Genomic DNA, 16,193 nt, shown 5'->3' with positions numbered 1-16,193 from the left:
CGCTCTGTGGCTCTGGAGGAGGAGGACATATCATATTCATTGTTGGTTTTGGCGTTTGTTGATAAAAAAAAATAAATGTCTGCATGTATGTAGGGATATAAACACGTCGGCAGTGCTGAAACATGATGATTTTCTCTTCACGAAAAGCTGAATTTTCTGTTTCTGTCTGTTTTCGTGTCTCTTATTTAACCACCCGGTTCCTGTGGAGTGATCCACAGCACCTCACTTCCTGTGTGACAGAGGAGGATTTAAGCAGCGGACTGAGGAGCGGAGCTGAACCGGCTGAAGGTTGAGTCACTGTTGTGTTACATCACCGAGCAGCAGGGCGGATTATTTATATCAACTTGTCGTGCAAAGAGCCAAAAACTCTTCCTGCAGCTGCACCACGTTCTTCTTCCCCTGTTTCACATCCACAGCTTCCACTTTCTTCTTCTTCTTCTTCTTCTTCTGTCACAGGAATCGTCTCCTCCTGTGTGTGTGTGTGTGTGTTTCTTAGATCCCTCTTCCTCTGTGCTTTTGCCTGGGAGTCGCTGCCTCTCTCTTCCCTCTCCTCTTCTGCCCTCCATTGGAAACAGACTGGAAGGTTCCACGCCGACTCCCACACTCCATCACCGCGTCGCTCTCTTCCTCCTCGACTCTTCGTCGCCTCGCTGATTCATCTGAACGAGGAGGACGTCACTGAGAGACCATCAGAGGTCCAGAATCGCTCCTTCGCTACGTAACAAACAGTCAGCAGTTTGGGGTGCGTTCCCAACCTTCTCGGTTTGACACCTCATCATCATCACCATCATCTCCATCATCATCACAGGTTGGGAGCTGTGAGCAGGACAAACACTGCCGTCATTTAAATCATTTTCCGAGCCGATAAAAGTGTAAAACTCCCCGTCGTGGAATTGAGGAAACGACATTTAATAAAAGTCCTGGAAAATCAGGGAACATCTCATTTTTAAAACAAAATAAATAAATGAGTTTATTCACCAAACACTCGTTTTTGGTAACGTTAGTTAGATTTTTTCTTCTGCGGGTCGTTTCCGGGTTCTCGTGCATTCTGGTTTCAGGTTTTAGTTTTAGTTCCCGTTTCTCCTCCTCTGATGTCAGAACGTGCAGGAAAGATAAGAAGATGAAGGTGATGATGGATCCAAAGACGAGGAGACGACCTAAAGTGGGTTTAACACGAGTCTTTTACGTCTTCGTTAATCATCTCACAGCTTCTCGTTCATCCTCTGACGTACCTCCACCGTGGTCCCTGGATATCAGAGTACAGACAGTGGACATGTGACTCTAAGAACATCTTTAAAACTCAAACAAATAAACTCGATCTTATGGCTAAACGCAAAAGAAAACAATGCTCAGTGCAAGATTTCATTAATAACTCGACCTTCACTGGTTTTATATTTAATTTGCAGACTTTTTTCCAGAAGGATGAACACACACTCGCTCACTTCCTTCATCAAAGTGTTAGCAGGAGGAAGAGTGCCTGCTGGGGACGTCCATGAATCAGTCATGTAAATAAATGTTTGTATATGTGCACATATTTAGAATTAAAACTAAAAAACGGAAATATTGAACACGTGGTGGCAGATAAATAATGATAATACATTTAATTTGATGAGCTTCAAGTCCTTTTGATAACATTATGAGCAAACAGTGACAATAAATAAAAGATTTTACACAACAGAGTTTTTAAAAAAAGGTTTGTGGACGTGGAGATGTTTTTATATTATATTTATATATATAATGCATATATATATTTATATACATGTATATTCCTTGTAAAACATTTTCCCCTTGTCTGTTGTTCCCATATTTCCCACATTAATCCAGACAGCAGAACAAATAAGAACAATATGTAAGAATCCACCTTTTTGTGTCACAGCGTGTAAAAACACTCTGAACGTCACACTGTCAGACAATAATAACGTTATAATATTTGAGGGGAAATGAAACGTCCAGATATCCTGATGACGGCAGGAAACAACATCTGGGCTTCATTTCCATGTTCCACACACACACACACACACACACACAGGTGAAGCACTGACACACCTTTGCTGCAGTAGCTGTCAGACAGGAAGACGTTTGGCTGCGAAACCAGAAACAGTAACATGTGGAGAAGAGATAAAGGAGCAGTTCGTCCTGTTTATAGTGTGTGTGTGTGTGTGTGTGTGTGTGTGCAGGATACTTTATATACTTTATAAACTTCATATATTTTATGTAATTTACATACTTTATGTACTTTATATAATTTATGTACTTTATATAATTTACGTACTTTATGTAATTTACGTACTTTACGTACTTTATATAATTTACGTACTTTACGTACCTTATATAATTTATGTACTTTATGTAATTTACGTACTTTACGTACTTTATATAATTTACGTACTTTATGTAATTTACGTACTTTACGTACTTTATATAATTTACGTACTTTATGTAATTTACGTACTTTACGTACTTTATATAATTTACGTACTTTATATAATTTACGTACTTTATGTAATTTACGTACTTTATGTACTTTATATAATTTATGTACTTTATATAATTTACGTACTTTATGTAATTTACGTACTTTACGTACTTTATATAATTTACGTACTTTACGTACCTTATATAATTTACGTACTTTATATAATTTACGTACTTTACGTACTTTATATAATTTACGTACTTTACGTACCTTATATAATTTACGTACTTTATGTACTTTATATAATTTATGTACTTTATGTAATTTACGTACTTTACGTACCTTATATAATTTACGTACTTTATATAATTTACGTACTTTACGTACTTTATATAATTTACGTACTTTACGTACCTTATATAATTTACGTACTTTATATAATTTACGTACTTTATATAATTTATGTACTTTATGTATTTTATATAATTTACGTACTTTATATAATTTACGTACTTTACGTACTTTATATAATTTATGTACTTTACGTTCTTAACATACTTTATATTCTTAACATACATCTTTGAACCCTGCTGCTTATACAACGATGCGGCTAATCTATAGATTTTTCTTCGCTAACGTTTCAGTGACGGTTTCAGTGCACAGGAGGAGGAAGAATAAAAATATTAATGACTTTTCTGTTTTGTTTGATCAGCCGTTTTAATGCCGTGTTACAGGCACCGTTTGGAAACCATTAAGGTATGTAAATAAACATTTACAAAATCTTTCTGTGTAAATATCTCATTTCACAACGTATATATCTGCGGCTTATAGTCTGGTGCGGCTAATATATGTAAAAATATTTTTTTCTTTTCAAATTTAGTGGGTGCGGCTTATATTCCGATGCGCTCTATAGTCCGGTAAATACGGTACTTTATATTCTTTACATACTTTATATTCTTGACATACTTTATATTCTTGACATACTTTATATTCTTTACATACTTTATATTCTTGATATACTTTATATTCTTTACATATTTTATATTCTTTACATATTTTATATTCTTGACATACTTTATATTCTTGATATACTTTATATTCTTTACATACTTTATATTCTTTACATACTTTATATTCTTGATATACTTTATATTCTTGACATATTTTATATTCTTTACATACTTTATATTCTTTACATATTTTATATTCTTTACATACTTTATATTCTTTACATACTTTATATTCTTTACATACTTTATATTCTTTACATACTTTATATTCTTGATATACTTTATATTCTTGATCTACTTTATATTCTTTACATATTTTATATTCTTTACATACTTTATATTCTTTACATACTTTATATTCTTGACATACTTTATATTCTTGATATACTTTATATTCTTGATCTACTTTATATTCTTTACATACTTTATATTCTTGACATACTTTATATTCTTGATATACTTTATATTCTTGATCTACTTTATATTCTTTACATACTTTATATTCTTGACATACTTTATATTCTTGATATACTTTATATTCTTGATATACTTTATATTCTTTACATACTTTATATTCTTGATATACTTAATATTATTTACATACTTTATATTCTTGATATACTTTATATTCTTTACATACTTTATATTCTTTACATACTTTATATTCTTTACATACTTTATATTCTTGATATACTTAATATTATTTACATACTTTATATTCTTGATATACTTTATATTCTTGACATACTTTATATTCTTTACATATTTTATATTCCTTACATACTTTATATTCTTGATATATTTTATATTCTTTACATACTTTATATTCTTTATATATTATTCTCTATATACTTCCAGTCACACTAGTTGAACAGTTTTAATGATGAGATGAAAACATGCAGAACGTTAAATAAGTTTAAATGTTTAACACCACCAGAGGACCAGTGTGTGTGTGTGTGTGTGTGTGTGTGGGGGGGGGGGTTGTTCTGTTTTAAGGTCTTCTGATGTGATTGTGCTGCACATGTTGACCACAGGGTTTAAAGGTGGAACATTCATGTTTATTGATGAGATTTTAGGTTTATTGGTTCTGCTTCTCTTACTTTATACTTTTATTCTAAATATCAGAAAGGAATCTGAGCATGTGTGTATGAGGGAGTGTTGGTCCATTACAAAGGAGGGAGGAGATTTATTAAACAGCTGTAGGAAACAATCACCGTCAACAGGATCGCGGCTGACGACGCTGACGTCCGGACGCATAACTGTGATGTGTTTACCCATCGAAGATCAATGCGTTAGTCTCCGGAGCTGCTTCTTTTTTCTGTTCCCAAGCACAAAACATGCCTAATATTTGATGAGAGGCGGCGACAGGACGACCGGGACGCGGCGCTGCCAGCGTCTGTCTGCTCAGACCCATTAGCAAACGCTTTTGTTGTCATTCTGGTGATTTGTGGAAATAAAAAGGGGAATAACATTAAAGACAAAGTTCAGCTCAGAGCTTGCTCCGCAGGAAATAATTCAAGAAGGCCTGTTGATCCACTGATAAAAATATGATCCTGTCAGAAAGTCTGTGTATAATTGATGCCGATGGTGACGGTGAGTTAATGATTGGTGATCGGCCTGCTCTCCTCACACACCTTTTCTTCAACAGGTAATGGGAGCTCTGTGCTGGGACTCTTCTCTCCACACAGTCGGCCATTTTGTCTTGACTCTTGACTAATTATTGGACACGTAGACAATGTAAGAGTCCTTATTTCTGTAATAACACTCATCCACAGCCGTCCAATCCTTCCTTCAAACATCTCATTGGCTTCAGGGTTTTTTCTTCGGAGTAAAAGAACCAAGAGGGACAAGACGACTCGTGTTGGACGACAGAGCTACAACCAACGATTATTTGTTTGGTCAATCAAATCAAGTTTTGTTCGTTTAATTAGCCTGAAAAATATTCAATTCATAAGAATCTAGAGCAGAGAAAAGCAGCAAATCCTCACGTTTAAGGAACCAGAAAGACTTTTTGTCGTTTCTGCCTCAAACGATTCTTTGAATTTAAAAATAGTTGCCAAATAATTTTCTGACAGTTCAACATGGCAACAACTCTACGGTGTAGTAATGAAATAATGGAGGTCGCTGGACCTTCATGTCTCTGCTGATCTCCCACCGACATTCTCGGCAGCGTTGCCAGGTGTACGATAATTATCGTATTTGTACGATAATTTTGCCCTCTGTACGATTGTACGATCAATAATCCAAAAAAAGGCCAAAAGTAGGATAATTTGACAGTTTTAGTGAACATGTGGTTCCAATCAGCTTTGCTCTAATCTGCCGTATAGTTTTTGTGAACTCTGAAGGCATCTCTTGTCATGTGACATTTCCAACCAATCATAATTGGTTTAGCGTGAGATACGAGCACCTGGATACAGGTGAGGTTGGTCTCCGAATAACGAGCATGACTGGTTCAAAAAGTTAACCTGCTGTGTTACTTCCCCGAACGGTGGGTGGCCTCATGATTCGGTAACGATCCGGTTCTTAGAGCCGGCTCTTTGAAGTGAACGACGGGAGCCGATTTATTTGTTTTTGTCGTCTTTTTTCTGTTAAAGCCGCACCTGATTGGTCAAGATGTGTGGTGGTGTCCATGTGTCCACACTGAGCAGGAGGGGGGGGACACACACAAACTGGACTGAGGGAGAGACCAGAGAGAGCGAGAGAGAGCACTGCAGGCAGGACAGGTGAGAAACATGAGCGACAGAAAACATCAAATTTGGACACATTTTAATATAATTGATAGTTGGAGGGCAGAGTGCAGACTTTGCTAAATTAAAATTTCATATCAGGCTCCTCAAACAACCTGCACAGACGTGTGTGTACTGTTCACCCATCAATTCAGTTAGAGGAGAAAAGACAAGCAAGGGAAGCTGCTGTTAATGAAGGTGCCAGTGTGTCTACAGCATCATCCAGGACAACACCACAGCCACCAAGACCTGCAGCCCAGAGCTCCATGAGCCCAGTAAAACTAAATAATTTAAAATTAATAAAGCAACATAAACAATAAATATTCTATATAATGTGTTTTTTTACATTAGTAATTCATTTTACACATAATTTGGTAATACATTTATTGAAGCAACAAAAAAATCTGAGGAGCCACTTGAGAGCCGAAAGAGCCGACTCCCTAAAAAGAGCTGAAGTTCCCATCACTTCCCGCCTGTCATTTGTTTACGGAGACACATCAGTGTAACAGGACTAAGGTGGAGCTGCCGTGAATGATCCGTCCTGCAGTCACACAGCAGTGGATGAGGACGCTTTTAAACACACATAGAACGACTATATCTGACTATCGCGCAACAGTAAGCTTGTTATTTTGGTTGTGACGGGTGTACGATAATTTACCCCAAAATACGATCATTTCGAGTCTGTGGTTCAATAATTCTACATTTCCCACCTGGCAACGCTGCTTCTCAGTGACTTTCTTTCTCAGCGTCTTTTTTCGTGGACCACGTGGGCGACATCATCATCACCATGCTAACGATGTTTTTTGCTAAATGTTAGCCTGATGACGCACTAAACATCTTAACGTGCACAGTAACTTGCTAACGTTGAAATGGTGGAATGCTAGCGTTAGCATCTAGCTAACAGGCTGAGGAGCCAAAGCTGAGGGAACAGTTTAAGACTTTCAGACTAGAAGAGGTAGAAACGTTCACGTCTTTGCTTCATGTTTCGTTTCTTTCTTTGGGAATTCACTCAGGAGAAGAAAAGTCAAACGTACTGACGGTTGTGATGTCAAGGCTCCATAACTTTGAACGGGGAAAGAAAAACAGCCCTGAATGATCACATGACCTCTGTGTTTCACAGCCGAACTTTGACCTTTAATCTCAAACACGGCAGATTCAGACGACCTCTGAGATTATTACAGATTAGCACAGGTGATATCCAGCCTCAGAGGGCATGAATTGTCCTAAAATGGCCACCGTAGAGACAGTCGACCCTCTGATTCAGACCCCAGCAGGTGTACATCTCAGCCACTTTCCACTTTTTCTGTTTTTCTGTTTGTTTTTTAAATCTCTGAGCGTCTCTCTCCTCGTTTCCAGGCTTCATGTGAGCGAACTCGGCTCCTCGCTGGTGAAACAGGCGAGCGTCGACTCCACGGTCTTTTCGCCTGAGTCTGCCTGAGATGAGAGTGTGGACCGGAGGGCTGCTGCTGAGGAAACAATACAGCTGTCAGATTATCCAGATCACACACACACACACACACACACACACACACACACTCTGAGCCTGCAGCATCACACACACACACACACACACACACACACACACCTCCTCTCGCTCTGTGAACACACACATCCGTTCTCTGCTCTCCTTACATTCCTCACATGAGAGATATTTTAACTTGAGTGTGTTTAACTCTGAAAAACCACAAAAATAAATCGGAGACGATCAGATCGACACGAACGAAGGCGCCACAGCTGATTTTATCTGACATTTACTCTCATTTCTAAATTAGAATCTGAGTGAAAACTGTTAAATTTAATAATATTTCTTCATTTTTTCAAAATAAAAGCAACATTTGACACAGATTTCTTCATGTGAAGCATGTTCACAGGCTCAGGAGGGACATTTAGCTTCTTCTTCTTCTTCTTCTCTTTTTTTTTTTGCATGTTATCACTTCCTTGAATTTGCATGGACGTGTCTACACATTTTTTTTTTTTTTAACATGGAGAATTATTTCACCAAACTATGATGAAAAAGCCCCCAAACGAGTAAAAGTGTGTGATTTCTCACAAACACACGGTGTGAAGGCCAGAAAGCTTCAGCTCTCGGCTCTTAGCTGTGACCACTGCATCCCATCATCACCGCCGCCGCCGCCGTCTTTCTCTCACTTCATTCCTCCTCCAAGTAAAAAAAAAAAAATGTTTGATCCTCCAGCGACGCTTCAGCTGATGCGAGCTTCACCTCAGGTTCACCTGTAACGTGCTGCGAGCTCCCTGCAGGAAGCCTTTTTTCCTTCTTACAGCGTGGGAGGGTCAGGATTCCTTTCTTTTAAAATGTAGTTTCACAATAAAAGCAACACAAAAGAGGCAGATAGGACATTTTGAAATGAGGCAGAGTGTGAAAACGAGGACTGAATCTGCCTGTTTGGACTATTATTATTAGAATATTCACATTATTTTATTATCTTTTATTGTATTTACTTATATTAACCTTTTTTTTTTATTGCTTTTATTGGCTAATATCTCTTTTCCCCTCCTTATCCTTCCCACTGCTGTTTCTGCATCCAACGCCTTTGACTTTAACTGAATTATCTTTATCTTAATTATCTTTGTTTTAATTATCTTCATCTGCGTCCTGCTTTTGTTCGACTCCACTTCTTGCTGTTGCTGTTATCCATCCTGCTTTGATTTGTGTGTCGGAGCACTTTGTGAACTCTGTTTTAAAGCAGAAACACAAATAAAAGTCAGAATTGCTGCATTTTTTTGGATGTGAAATAAAATAATAAGACATTTTATTGACTTGTCATGAAACTCGGCTGAGGAGCAGCTGATGTGTCTGACGGCCTTTTAATGACTTTTAATGTGTTCAGGTTCAGTTTGTTGTTCTGAAGGAGGTGAAAATAGAGCAGCAGCTCGTGTGAAGGACCCACAACACCTCCCTCGGTGCCGTTTGATCCCTCCGAGAGGCTCCTCTCAGCGGGCCACCGTGACCTTTGACCTCCCTGCTCTTACACTCTTAACACCAAATTGATTATTATCCTCCGAAACATGAAAACCTGTGGACTCCTCGTGCTGTCTGGTGGCTTTCAGCTGGATGACAACTCCTAATAATAATAATCAGCATTATTATTCACAAACACCATTTGAAGGAGCTTTTTTGTTTTTCCTGACGGTTCATTTGTTAGAACAGAATTTTACTCTTATTTAAACGTATTTATTCAGAAATAAAAAGCTTGATGAGCAGAAGACAGAACACACTTTAATGTTTAGAAATATTTAAGCAATCTGAGGCTGTGGGAATAATATTAGCTTTTATTTTTATATAAAAATGTCTGTTGGTTATTTGCCCGTTCCTGCATTAACATTAATATTATTACTATTATTATTATTAGTAGTAGTATTGTTATTAGTAGTATTATTAGTATTACAGGGTGTAAAAAGGTAGAAATACTTAGATGAAATAAATATTTTTAATGTTAATGTTTTTGCTCCACTTTCACTTCATCATTGATTATTAACATCTTCATCAAATTCACCATTTTTAGCCTTTAAAAAAAATAATAAATTAAATCATATTTGTATTTAATTTGAGAAGAATTGAGTTTTCTTTTTTGATCTACATTTGAATCACCTCCCTGCTCAAACATCAGTGCTGCTCCTGACCTGCACATTTCCTCCCATCTAAATATCTGCATGCAAATTATACACTGGCGCCCCCTAAATGAGCCTCAGCACAGTACACACACACACACAGCGGCGCTCCGAGCCGGCGCTGCCCGGGATGCAGAGCCGCTCCGGCGGGGAGGCGGCGCAGGGAGCCCCCGGTGCTCCAGGGTGACCGAGTCCAAAAGGGTTAAAACCACAGAGGACAATCAGAATACATGTAAATACACCCGGAGTGTCACCTGGGTGTCACCACCAGTTCTGTTTTTTATTTTATTAAGAGAGGGGGGGTTAAAGTGAAGCTCTATGACTGAAAGAATAATAATAATAATAATAATTATTGTGATTTTCAGCTGAATTTGCAGGTGAAAATGTGACTTTTGTCCAACATCCATCCACTTTATTCTAACACAACCACCAACTATTGTGATTAGAATTACAATAATAATGGGAGGGGGGTGTAGGGGTGGAGGGTGGGAGGTGTGTGTGTTGGAGGGGCGGGGGTGGGGGGGGGGGGGGGGGGGGGGTCTTTATCCCTCTGCTCGTCCATAAATCGCATCAAATGACAGTCGGCCAGTGAAGAGTTAAAGGGAGGAGACGGAGAGTGACACGCCTCATTGGGTAGATTATGTGCCGCAAACAAAAAGTGTGTGTCGGTGTGCCAGTCAGCCAGAGCGTCGGGCCCCATCTGCGCGCCTCTCTCCCTCTCTCCGTCCGCCTCCTCCACCCGTGCAGCTCTCTCCACCCCGCCCGCTCACTTCCAGCCGCTCTCTGCAGCAGCAGCAGCAGCAGCAGCAGCAGCGCTGTCACTTTCACCGCACCGGGGGGGGACATGTACTGACACCACGGACCAGACCGGGAGCGCATCACCATCTCCATCACCTCCATCCATCCGCCGGCGCCGCTCCCCCCGCTTTGCTCGCTTGTTTTGGGGCTTTTTTTCCTCCACCTCCACCTCCTCCACCACCTCCTCCTGCTTCTTCTTCTGCTTCTTCTGCTTCTTGTTCTCCTGCAGACCGGGTTCTGACTCCCGTGGATTATTGTTCCTCCTCATCGACGGAAGGTAGGTCTGAGCGCTGCAGAGCTGTGGGGGTGTTTGGAGAGTTTTAGAGGAGGACCGGGGGGGGGGTCCGGGTCTGTTCGGCTCCTGCAGGCGCAGAGAGGGACAGGAAAACAAAACGGAGGCGCTGATTTAGGACAGTGTTCGGCAGATGGGTTAGACACCCCCACCCCACCCGCAGAGGGTTTGACTGGCTGCAAACAGTCTTTTTATTTCACCTCTTTTCTCTTATCTGAGTCTGAGCGTGACTCCGGTCATGATAGCGCACATTGTGCCCCCCCCACCCCCTCCTGTCTGGCTCCGGACACAAACCCTCTCCTCTCGGGGCGCAGGAAGCTCTGGAGGAGGCACAAACGCTCCAAATTAGCGGGATTCAATCAGACTTTTATTCTAAACTCTCCGGGTTATTTATAAGCACATTTACCCCCCCACCCATCCTCCCTCGCCTCCCCCCTCTCTCCAAACCGGAGCTGAGCCTCGCTGTTTGAGCGTGTTACCGGACAGAGCAGCTGGTAATATGAGAGAAAACACAGACTGTGCTGTCAAACACTGGATTTAACTTTATTCTAGTTTGTTCTGATTCATCCGGTTCTGTGTCCTTTAGTCCTTCTTCTCAGCTGGTGAGGGGGAAATTAAATCAGAGGGTAAAAAAATATATATAACAGACCAAACTTCTCCTGCAGAGATTAAAATAAATAAAATAAAACACAGGAAAGTTCATTTAAATTATTATTATTATTATTATTATTATTATTATCAGTGTCAGAAATATTTGGAGCAACAATAATCCGCCACAGTGCAGAGCGAGAGTCCTGGGAATTTACTTTTTAGGAAACTGGAGCAGAGATTTAAATAATATTATTATTATTATGACTATTATTATTACTAGGATTATCATCATCATTATTATTATTATTATTATTATTATTAGAATCATTATCCCCCTGCTGACCGTCCTCTGAGCCTCAGTTGCGGCTGAACAAGTGTGCGTCAGGTGCAGGTTGTGTTTGAAGGGGGGAGAGGAGGGGAGGAGGGGGAGACAGAGCCGCCGCCGCCGCCTAAACACACACATTGAGAGGTTAGAAAAGGGAGAAAAGAAATAATTAACTGGTCGTGCTGCTTTAATTACAGTCTCAGAGGGGAAGGTGGTGGATTATGGTAATGAGGCGGGCTGACGGGAGATCAGCGGCTCTGACAGACCACTTGAAGCCCATTGGACACGCTCCGACCTCCGCTGCTCCTGCAGGGCTGCACGGCTCCTCACATGGAGGCTCCACAGCGTCCAGAGAATATGGAGAATAATTATTAGAATTAAGAGTCTGGAGGAAGCTTCGGGAATATTATTGGAAATATCTCAGGGTTATTTATCTGAGCAAATACAGCTGAACACACGAGAGCGACTGTTAGTGATCATTATTATTATTATAATTATAATAATTCTGATGCTAATAATCATTATGATAATAAAGACAGACAGGCTCAATGTAAAACAGCTGATAAACACCTTTATTCTCATCTATTATTATTATTATTATTATTATTATTATTATATCTATTTTAATCAGACATGTGCAACACATTCCGTTATTATAATAATAATAATATAACAACAATAATAATATAATTATAATAATAATAATATAATTATAATAATTTAATATTATAATAATAATAATATCGTGGTTTGGTTTCATTTTGTCTTGTTTCCTGTGTCACTGACAACCTTTGGGATCCATGTGATCGCGGTGCTGAGGGTGATGTCTCCTGAACTTATTACGGGGTTTGAATTAATTAGAAATCATGGCCAAAAAAAAAAAAAGAAAAGAAAAGAAAGAAATAAAGAGAAAAGAGAGAGAGAGAGAGAAATGGGCCCCAAACGACGCCCCTGACAGCTGGTTCGGCCAATCTGTCCAGGAAGAGATTTATCCCCGTCAGCAGGGCCGCTCCATGTGTGGATTATTATTATTATTATTATTATTATTATTATGGGCTGGTAATAAAACCCAAACTCTCTCCGCAGGGCGACATGGAGGAGTCCAGCTCCCAGAAGTTGGTGTGGGACGGGGACGCCAAAGCGGTCCAGCAGTGTCTCACGGACATTTTCACCAGCGTCTACACGACGTGTGACATCCCGGAAAACGCCATCTTCGGGCCGTGCGTGCTGAGCCACACCTCCCTGTACGACAGCATCGCCTTCATCGCCCTCAAGTCCACCGACAAGCGCACAGCACCCTACATCTTCAGGGTGAGCAGGGCCTCCACCTCCACTGGAAGCTGGACATTAGTGCAGAGAGCCTGTTTTTAATTAGCCCATTATTTCAAAATAAAATACAAACAGCAGCAGATCTTTTTTTTATTTAGGCTTTCAGCTCCAAATAAAGAAAATATAATATTATATATATATAAAACAGATTTAGATTTCTCAGCAACACTGGAGCAAAAAGCTGGAATTAATTTTAATATATATATATATATTTATATATATTATATAATAGGCAGCAGCAACCTTATAGCAATGTCATGTTGGTAGATATTTGCTTTATTGTTTAGATAAAAAAAACATTTAATCCTTTATTTCATTATTATTATTATTATTATTATTATTATTATTTCTAGATCATTTTGCATTTTGTTCCAGTCAAATTTTATTTATTTAAATGTGATATGCTGCTTTTTTCCAAGATGTTTTTAGAAATAAATATGTGGATTAGATTTAGCACCTTTATTTTCATATATTTTAATTTTAAAAAATAACAATTTAAAGCAGAATATTTGCTTGACAATGAATGTAAGAGGTGTTAACTCATTGTGTGTGTGTGTGTGTGTGGTGCAGGTGGACACCTCGGCGGCCAACAGCACCTCGGAGGGTTTGATGTGGCTGCGGTTGGTCCAGTCGGCCCGCGACAAAGAGGAGCAGAACCTGGAGGCCTACGTGAAGAACGGCCAGCTCTTCTACCGCTCGCTGCGCCGCATCGAGAAGGACGAGGAGCTGCTGGTGTGGTACGGCAAAGACCTCATCGACCTGCTGCTGCTCAGCTCCAGCAGAGCGCCCGCCAAGAGCAAAGGTGAGCCGAGTGAGACCACGTCCACGGGACACCCGTGTTGTGTGGTTTAGACACGTTTAGTGCCAAACGCAGAACCATTCTTGGACTCATCTCGGTCTCTCGTTTCGCAGGTTCGTCCCACCACTCGTGTCCAGACTGCAGCCAGCGGTTCCAGTTCGAGTTCCCCTTCTTGGCCCACCTCCGGTTCCGTTGCACCAAAAGGCTGCAGAGCATCTCGGTGGCCGACGAGGAGCCCAGCAAAGAGAGCGGCGCCGAGCGGCCGAACACGACCCCGACCAGGAGCAGCCCGAAGCTGGGCCGCTCCGAGGGCTTCGGCGCCCCCCAGGACGGCAACAAACCGTCCACAGACTTTCACAACCTCGCCAGGGATCTAGAGAACAACCGGACCAGCCCGCCGAGCGACAAGGAGGCCGAGATCTGCAGCGAGAGCTCGGGGAAGAGGAAGTTCTCGGAAATAGAGGACAGGGAGTGCCGAGCGCCGGGCCTTTCGCAGGCCAAGTCTAAAGACGAGCTCGCCACGTCTGCGCAGAACTACAGAGGAGCGTACGGCCTGGAGGAGAACCACCGGTCCTTCTCCCCGCCGGGATCCACACAGCTGGGCGAGGCCAAGCGCAGCGCCTTCACCGAGGTCAAGAAGTTGCCCCAGAACCTCAAACAGCACAGCGGCAACAAAAACCTCCAGAGCTCCAACTCTGAAAACAAAGATGGCGGGCGCCCCAGCATCAACCCGTCGGAGAAGCACCTCAACATCAGGCAGGTGCTGTCGGAGACGCAGCCGCCCCAAACCTCGCCCATGGCCAGCGCCTTCACCTCGGTCAGCCAGCAAGGCGGCGGCAGCTCGGAGAGGAAGAGCGCCTTCAGCCAGCCGTCCCGGTCCTCCTTCTCCCAGATCTCGCCGCTGGTGATGCCGCCCAAGCTGCTGGACTGCCACCCAGCGGTGGGCGACACCATCTCCTCCAGCAGACTCTACCAGGCCGACCATCTCGCCGCCAAGCTACAGGGCGCGGAGCTGGGCGCCAACTGCCCCGTGCCGGGCGGCATGGCCAAGCAGAACCCCTTCGTCTACGCCACCGCCTTCTGGCCCAAGAGCTCGGGGCCCATCCAGCTTCAGATGCCCTCGGCGCTCACCCTCCTGCCGCCTTCCTTCACCTCCCTCTGCCTGCCGGCGCAGAACTGGTGCGCCAAGTGCAACGCCTCCTTCCGCATGACCTCGGACTTGGTTTACCACATGCGGTCCCACCACAAAAAGGAGTACGCCATGGAGCCTCTGGTCAAGCGGCGGCGCGAGGAGAAACTCAAGTGCCCCATTTGCAACGAGTCCTTCCGGGAGCGGCATCACCTGTCACGTCACATGACCTCCCACAACTGACTTTTACAGACTAAGGAGGGAGGGACTTTTTGTAAACGAGGAGGGACGCTGACCCCGCCTGGATTTAACGGGTCCGACTGGAGATCGGCCACTTAAACACACACACACACACACACACACACACACACACACCCTCCTTGCACTTGTTTTCACTTTGGGACGATGATCTTCTGACTCCATTTCGGTCTGTTTACTTTCTCTCCCCTTGTACAAACCGTCATGTTTTGGGTGTATGCAAATGCGTTTTGACTTGGAAAATGAATCTATTTATGAAGCACTTAAAAAGTTTGAGAATAAGGGAAGATTTAAATATGTGTAAATGTACAGTAAGTTGTATTTTATATCCTATAAAAATGCAAATATAGAGAAGAAATACAAAATGTAGTCACACGTCATGGTTTACAGCGCTGCGAGGTTTTTCATGTCGACGAGGAAAAAATGGACACAAATTGGGGGAAATTATGTCAGACTATATTTCAGAGTGCATGTAATATTAAATAATATTGATTTAAGATGCAGTCTATACATTACCGTGTAAATAATTCGTTTGATTTGAAATACAAAGTGTAATATTTTGTGTCAGTGGGGAATAGTTTCAGTGTTTCTTCCTTTTGCGGAAATTTACTACTTGATAGTTTATCTAATCATGTTGGATGCATTGACAATAAAATAGCTTTATTTTCAAGCTGTGGCCTTTTGGGTCTTTTTCTGTCTTATATACAGTCACTTCATTTTTAAAACACATTTTCATTTATATAAAATTTTGCGTGAAGCCCAAACATCAGATTTTTTTTTAAAAACCTAATATTATGTTTAATTTTTTTATGTTAGATAATTTAATTTCCCATATCAGTGTCAATATAATGCAATAACCACTATGTATACACAGCCCAAATTAATATAAG

The 16,193-nt window shown here is 41.2% G+C and overlaps 1 protein-coding gene across 1 annotated transcript; it reads left to right on the top strand.

Annotated features, from left to right (window-relative positions):
- The first annotated feature begins 10,760 nt into the window (after positions 1–10,760).
- On the top strand, positions 10,761–15,932 carry prdm8b (PR domain containing 8b). The gene is made up of 4 exons (XM_070834179.1): positions 10,761–10,857; positions 12,875–13,099; positions 13,688–13,919; positions 14,030–15,932. The coding sequence occupies exons 2-4, from the start codon at positions 12,881–12,883 to the stop codon at positions 15,286–15,288; spliced, it is 1,710 nt and encodes a 569-aa protein (XP_070690280.1). The 5' UTR covers positions 10,761–10,857; positions 12,875–12,880; the 3' UTR covers positions 15,289–15,932.
- Positions 15,933–16,193: the final 261 nt, after the last annotated feature.

Source organism: Pempheris klunzingeri, chromosome 7 (genome assembly GCF_042242105.1).
Source record: "Pempheris klunzingeri isolate RE-2024b chromosome 7, fPemKlu1.hap1, whole genome shotgun sequence".
NCBI classification, from domain to species: Eukaryota; Metazoa; Chordata; class Actinopteri; order Acropomatiformes; family Pempheridae; genus Pempheris; species Pempheris klunzingeri.
The sequence above is the reverse complement of the archived record's forward strand: the minus strand, read 5'-3'. Positions and strand labels throughout refer to the sequence as shown.

Bases quoted from the DNA above. Each gene is read 5' to 3' on its own strand.
- prdm8b (XM_070834179.1), top strand. From the start codon at position 12,881: ATGGAGGAGTCCAGCTCCCAGAAGTTGGTGTGGGACGGGGACGCCAAA. The intron at 13,100-13,687 runs GTGAGCAGGGCC...TGTGTGGTGCAG, and splicing joins CAGCACCCTACATCTTCAGG to GTGGACACCTCGGCGGCCAA. The intron at 13,920-14,029 runs GTGAGCCGAGTG...CTCGTTTCGCAG, and splicing joins AGCGCCCGCCAAGAGCAAAG to GTTCGTCCCACCACTCGTGT.